We start from the raw sequence: 6,794 nt of genomic DNA on the forward strand, positions 1-6,794 counted from the left end.
TGTTGAGCAAGGGGAATGGACCTACTTATGTATACAATAGTAATGGATACATTTATTACAACAGTAATATTTTAGTGCACTTGTCAGTGAGGCACTGACACAGACATAGACTATATGGTTGTGAAAGGGGGTGCAGAGAAAAAAATAGTATGACACGACTCATGTAAGGGCGACTTGACATGGTCAAGTTTGGGAACCCCTGTTGCATGGCACTTGCCCACAGACTGTTGAGACTTATAGAGCATGAAAAATAGAGTTGTTTGGGGTACCAGGTGGCTTATAATTAATACAAAAACAGTGTTCATAATAAAAGGGTATGGGCTAATGGTATTTATTCTGCCATGATTGTTTTCTCTTGTCTGTGAAAGTTACCGCACGAATAGACCAAGCATGACGCGATTGAAGCGACAGAGAATCGTTTCTGTGCAGCAAGAGTGATACGAGCGATTGAAGCGACTAGCGTATGTCCATTACAGGCAGAAGGAAAGCATTCAAACATTCCGATTGGCTGTGGTCACTGACCTGTATATAGTCATTGGCTGTCGCGGCTGGTCGCCGAACCGCGTCATAGAAAGTAGCCAGGATTTCAACTTCAAACTGTCGCTCTCGGCGTGTGAATCCCCTCTAGTCTCCAGAATCGCTTTTGTTGCGCGACTCAATAGTCAATTACTTCCGTCGCTTGCCTCGCTCATGTCGCGCTTGGTCTATTTGTGCGGTTATGCTGTTGCACGCCACAATACCAATGTCAGCCTCAGAAAGCCAACACATCTGACTTGGCACCCTTTTAAAATGTGGTTCTTAACAAAATTGCATTGAATAACAACATACACCAGTGGTTCTCAACCTTTTTTGAACAAACGACCCCTTGACCTCATCATAAGCCTCCCAACACCCCACTTAGTATTGAAAAATTTAGTAGACTAATGTCCCCCAATAGAAACTATGCCCTGCCCCCACTCAGCTGTATCCTTCTCAACGGTCCCCTGGGGGGCTGTAGTGCCCCTTTTGAGAAACACTAACATAGACCATACCAGGCCAACAACTCCAACTTGCATAATAATAACCAAACAAGACAATACAAGCTTGACTGCTCTTTATTCCCACATCTAACATCAGATGTGTAGACAGCAGGCTTGTACGAAATTCCGAATTGAACGAATTGAAATTCAAAGCTATGCCATAATATGAACACTAGGTGGTGTCATTACCTTGGATTTCTTTGAATTTAATCTACACCACCCATTGAGAGTGCATAGAACACCACCACCTAGTGTTCATGTTATGGCACTGCTGTGAATTTCAATTCATTCAATTCGGAATTTCGTACAAGTCTGGTGTAGACGGGTCATGGTGGAGAGGGCTGAGTGGTTCTCATTTCTTGCCCCTGGTCTTGAGGATCCAGTCCCTGTAGGGGCAGATGCTGGTGAACTTGATAGGGCCGGAGCAGGACGCCTTGGTGCTCCCCTTCACCACACCGTACACCATGGAGTTGTAGACCATACCACCGCCCGCTGCTCCCTGTGTGTGTGTGTGTGTGTGTGTGTGTGTGTGTGTGTGTGTGTGTGTGTGTGTGTGTGTGTGTGTGTGTGTGTGTGTGTGTGTGTGTGTATACGTGTGTGTGTGTGTGTGTGTGTGTACGTGTGCGTGCGCATGTGTGTTTAAAAAAAAAAGAGAGAGAGAGAGAGAGAACAGGAGATTGTCAGAGAGACACGTAAAGCATAGTTGTGCACATTTTATATCAAATGGAAGTCAATTTGGGAGCGAGAGTGTGTGTGTGTGTGTGTGTGTGTGTGTGTGTGTGTGTGTGTGTGTGTGTGTGTGTGTGTGTGTGTGTGTGTGTGTGTGTGTGTGTGTGTGTGTGTGTGTGTGTGTGTGTGTGTGTGTGTGTGTGTGTGTGTGTGTGAGTGTAGAGAGGAAGAGAATATCACTAACGGATATGATTCATATGTCAAGTTGTAATGTTGAGAAGTGTGAACTTCGACATTTCATTTTGACCGAAAAGGCCTGCAATATGTTTGCTGTACAAATTGCATGCACTTCCCATGCACAGATGCATTTCCATGCACAGATGCATTTCCATGTACGGACGCATTGCCATTCGTATATTATGACAATTTTGCATGTGCCAGAGCACCAGGCACAATGTACGCAGACGTGTGTGTGTGTGTGTGTGTGTGTGCGCGCGTGTGTGTGTGTGAAAATAAAAAAACTTACACTGCAGGTGTTGTCACTCTCTGTGCCTGCACACACCATCTCCGTGTAGCTGAAGGCCTTGTCCAGTTCAATCTTTTTGTCCTTGTACCCTGAGAAGTCTGGACACTCAGCTACTGACAGCCTCACGCACGCTGGGGTGGGGCCGGTGGTCGAGGCTGTGTGTGTTGGATAGACAAAAGAAGAGTACATCGGTTCATGGCACAAGCGCGTCACAGTCCATAGGTTATGTGAAACCGTATTAACATGTGTCATTAAAATGTGAGTGTCTGTTTCTACATGGTGCAATATGTGTACAGAGGAGTTGACGGGGATGGACAAATGTAGCCTGATTATCATTGACTTTCAAATCTCTCCCTCGGTTTGTTACTGGTCGATGCCAGAAAAGGCTGTGTCAAAGTTTAAACCAAAGTTTTCTTAGTCCCAATAGAACGCTTGTGTTTAAACCATGTCACTGCCTTGAACAGGCCTCTACCCAGGGCTGTTGGAGCTTCTCAAAGTTGATTGTTTCCTAACAAAGTGGGTGGACTTCCCGCTTTTTCCAGGGAATCAGAAATAATATGTACAGTATATTGCTCATGGCCTGACAAGAAGCAACGCCGAAGGTGTTGCGCCACTAGGGTGTGGCCTGGCTAGGATCAATGGGTAAGTTGTTCTCGGCCCAGGGAAAGAAGGGGCCCAGAATTGAGTATTAATTACTGTACACATGTATGGAACAGGAGGGCCTTACATGATAGAAATGTTGAGGGTTCGACGGCCAGGCCCGCCTCCTTATATCCCACCATCTGGACGGTTGCTCCAACCTGTGGACTGTGACACTGGTCCTTGGGAGGAAGGCCAAGGACCTGGTACTTGGCGCTGATTTTGAAGAACTTCATGAACCTGGATCTCTTCAGGTGCAGCAGCATGACCCCGTGCTGCCCCTTTGTGTCCTTGTAGATGTACTGCTTTTTCACATCAAATTTCTCACGCTTACTCAAGTCGCTGCCTTGACCTAGGAGAGCCACCAGTTTCCTTCATTCAAAGAAAAACAAGAAAAACAGAACTTGAGGTGAGAGGACTGTACAAACAGAGGCCATGATGTTACGTGTCCATATTTTTCCGCCAATGTAATGATGTGACAGTAGATATACAGTACTAACGCAAAATATGTGGTAATTTTAGATAGTAATGTTATTAATTTAATTTATACTATACTGTGTTAACTATTGTTAAACGTCACTTTTGCCTTTCAAGAGAGGCAGGATGGCAGGAAGGCATCAACTCTGACTGAAATAAATGCATGCATTTTATGCCACACTTGTAAATCTGCTATACTAGATTTTGAATCATTACTTTGTAAGTGAATCACCTGATCTTCAAACAAAGGCAATCAAAAACTTTCTCAACTATCTGATGTCTGCGGGCATAAAACCCCACTTGCAAATGGTCTCCAACCCCCTGTCTCACAAAGTGTCAAGCTTTGCAAAATAATTGCATAGAGTAACCCTATTTTATGATAATTATGGTATTCAGGTAGACACTGTGCACAGTTACATGTTAAGAATATTCAGAAGAGAGCAAACCAGGGGGGGGGAGAGACAGGGGAGGACCAGAAAATCACCCTTTGTTGGGAATTGAATCGCCAACGTGACAGTGCAGTGCCCATTGCAGCCACGGCAGGACTGAATATTCAGATTTTAAGCGGAACAGTGGCAGTATTCAGTTCGCTCACAAGTCATGTAAATTCTGACTTTTATGAACATTCTGGTTGCATAGGCCTAACGCTGTTTCACTCATGTAAAAGGAATATTTTGTAACATGTTCTAAACCGAATAGCCTACTGAGAATATTCCATTTGAAACCATAATACTCTGTGCAGTGAGTGTTCTCAGAGATTGTTGCTACGGGAAACCATCTCTGGTGTTCTGCACTCACTGATTCTCTTGGTAACACACCAAGGAGAGTCAGAGAGAGTAGAGAGAGAGAGGTTCCATTGGCCCATTGTTTCCGGGTTCTATTATTGCAAGGGGGAGGGGGGGGGAAATCCCCCTTTAGGCAGACCTAAGGACTGTTCTATTCAATGCTAGAAGCATTATGACACGCCCCTTTAGGCAGACTGGAACCTGGTCACATTAGGTGCCCATAGCAACCTATTATGTTGGCATATCTCTACATACTTAAAGAATCTCTGGGAGAGTGTTGAGAATGGTCTTCAGAATTGTTTAGGAAGTTTATTTTTCAACAGAAACCCTGCATAGTAAAAAATGTAGGGTTCACTTTCACGTCTTCTACAGTGTAGCCTATTTGGTTCCAGAGTAGCCCATGCCTCTTTTCCACTGCCGTTTTTCTGGTAGGCCTACAGCTCGACACAGCGCTGTGTGGAGCTGTAGGCCTACCAGAAAAACGGCAGTGGAAAAGAGGCATAAGTATTTTTACGGTGCAGACGCCAGGAAGGAACCTGGCAGTCTAGGGAGTGAATCAATGTTGTACCGCCACTGCCCTGAACTGGAGATGTCTTGTAAAAGTGACTTATAATAAAGCATACGGGTGTTGGCACTCGGCGGCTGTCAGAACCCAGTCCTGTCCGATCAGCGTGCCTCCGCAGCGGACCTCTGTGGGCACCTTTGGGGAATCCACCATCAGCAGTACATGATGACCTCCCTCCTGTTCATTACACGAAGGCCATGGAGCCGCTTCAGCACCACCAGCTCCACCACCAGCTTCATCAGCACCAGCACCAGCACCATCAGCATCAGTATCAGCATCCTCTGGCTCGCCCTTTCCCAGCACACATCCTGTTAGAGAGAGAGAGAGAGAGAGAGAGAGAGAGAGAGAGAGAGAGAGAGAGAGAGAGAGACATACACACACACACACAGACAGACAGGTAGGCAGGCAGGCAGGCAGGCAAGCAATAAGGGAGAGAGTCTTTGTTTGAAACCGTTTGAGCATGTGTGTTTAGGGAAATCATGTTGCTGTATGCATTTGAATTTTCAAGGCTTACACAACTGACTTCTATCACTGGTTTTACTGTATATAGTATGATCACAGATAAAAAGATACTAAAAATGTGTTACTACTAACATATTAATAACTCAAAGATCTGGAACTCCTATGCACAGCCAGGTTCCAGGTGCTGGTGAAGTGCAGTCATCAGTAATCCATAGTAAAGAAGAAGGATCACCGCACACTGGTGGACTTAGTTTTGCTGTGATTTGCTGTTTTAAAAAACAGCAAAACTAAGTCCACCAGTGTGCTGTGATCCTTCTTCTTTACTATGGAATATTAATAACTCAACCCATCAAACCAGTGAGGCACTGAGTTCATCATCACATCATAAACATATTGATACGTTCTGCAGAGAAGGTGTTAAGACAGACACACAGATAGCGTTGCCCAAGGCCCAAGGCTGCAGGGGGTCCCACTTTGGCCACATCTGCCTTAACCTATAGTCACCTAAAGCACCTAAATATCTCAGCCTCTGAAGCACATAAAAACATGCAATAATTTGCATTTAAACGCCAAGACCCTCATCTTATGTTCTTCTAATATGAAAATGGCTTGTATGTGTGGGCCAGTTTAAGCCAAAATGTCCGGGTGGTGTTGAGAGTCCAGTCCAGCCCTGGCTGTAGTTATGTTTCTTACTCTATTGTGCATCTGCTGGTTGTTTCAAATGACATCTCACTAGACTTTCTAGAGTGACAATGATGACTTCCTCATTACTTAATGAATCTCACTTTTCAGCATCGAACTACCTCCACTAATGAAAAGGCCCACAGCATATATGAGAGAAAAAAGTTAATTAATTAAAGAATTCATTTTCTTTCATTCTAAGTCATTATTCTTACAATATGCACAAAGTTGTTAGTAATACATTGTGATATGTTTTCATGAGAATACAATAGTAGTTAATATATGAACTAAATTCACATTTTCTTATAGTCATTTTAAGAGTGAGTACAACTGAACTAATTTGTCAACTTGTATGCATAGATGCCAGAAATGTTTCTCACCTGCGAAGACCAAGATGGAAAATGAGAGCAAGAGGAAGCCCCAAACAGAAGGTTTCTTCACTGATGCCATGTCTTGGCTTGCTTCTGAAGTAGATGAGTGTCTTCACTCTTAGAACAGCGCACATTTAAGGACCCCAATGTCACGTCACACCCAATCAGGTCCCTACACCTCTGCCTGTGCTCCAGAACCATTCCCTTCATTTTTGTTGCAAAAGCCCTTTTGCCTATTCACATTGGCTACATGACCCTTCACAACACCTGTGATTGGCTGCTTCCTGTCCCCTCTTCCCATTGGGTAAATCATCCTACCTCTTCACCGCCCTCACTGAGTGGACGTCTGTTCCACTGCCACGCCTTGAATACGAATGTCAATAAATGATGTAAGACAAGAGTTATTCTTACACCTGTTAGCTATGAAAGAAAAATGTCTGAATACTTTTTTCTTCTTCTTTTAATGGCCAAGGTTTCGGTCTAGAGACCTACCTCAGTGCTCAAGAGAGAGAGAAAAAGATTTAAGTGTGCCCAGTCACTGCACCCTGAGGAAGGTCACTAGACCGAAAGGTTGGCCGTTTAAAAAATAAAATAAAAGGA

The 6,794-nt window shown here is 44.3% G+C and overlaps 1 protein-coding gene across 1 annotated transcript; it reads right to left on the reverse strand.

Annotated features, from left to right (window-relative positions):
- Positions 1 to 1,241: 1,241 nt before the first annotated feature.
- LOC134468501 (kallikrein-8-like) lies at positions 1,242 to 4,970 on the reverse strand. The gene is made up of 4 exons (XM_063222422.1): positions 4,739 to 4,970; positions 2,942 to 3,225; positions 2,215 to 2,369; positions 1,242 to 1,518 (listed from the first exon to the last, which is right to left on the reverse strand). The coding sequence occupies exons 1-4, from the start codon at positions 4,831 to 4,833 to the stop codon at positions 1,372 to 1,374; spliced, it is 681 nt and encodes a 226-aa protein (XP_063078492.1). The 5' UTR covers positions 4,834 to 4,970; the 3' UTR covers positions 1,242 to 1,371.
- Between the last annotated feature and the right edge of the window lie 1,824 nt (positions 4,971 to 6,794).

Source organism: Engraulis encrasicolus, chromosome 18, assembly GCF_034702125.1.
Source record: "Engraulis encrasicolus isolate BLACKSEA-1 chromosome 18, IST_EnEncr_1.0, whole genome shotgun sequence".
NCBI lineage: Eukaryota > Metazoa > Chordata > Actinopteri > Clupeiformes > Engraulidae > Engraulis > Engraulis encrasicolus.

What these genes read in the sequence shown, in the direction of transcription:
- LOC134468501 (XM_063222422.1), bottom strand. Translation starts at nt 4,833, where the DNA reads ATGGTGGATTCCCCAAAGGTGCCCACAGAGGTCCGCTGCGGAGGCACG. An exon ending in GCCGCCGAGTGCCAACACCC is followed by an intron (nt 3,226 to 4,738) that starts GTATGCTTTATT and finishes CTTTGAATGAAG; the next exon opens with GAAACTGGTGGCTCTCCTAG. An exon ending in AGAGTGACAACACCTGCAGT is followed by an intron (nt 1,519 to 2,214) that starts GTAAGTTTTTTT and finishes ACACACACACAG; the next exon opens with GGAGCAGCGGGCGGTGGTAT.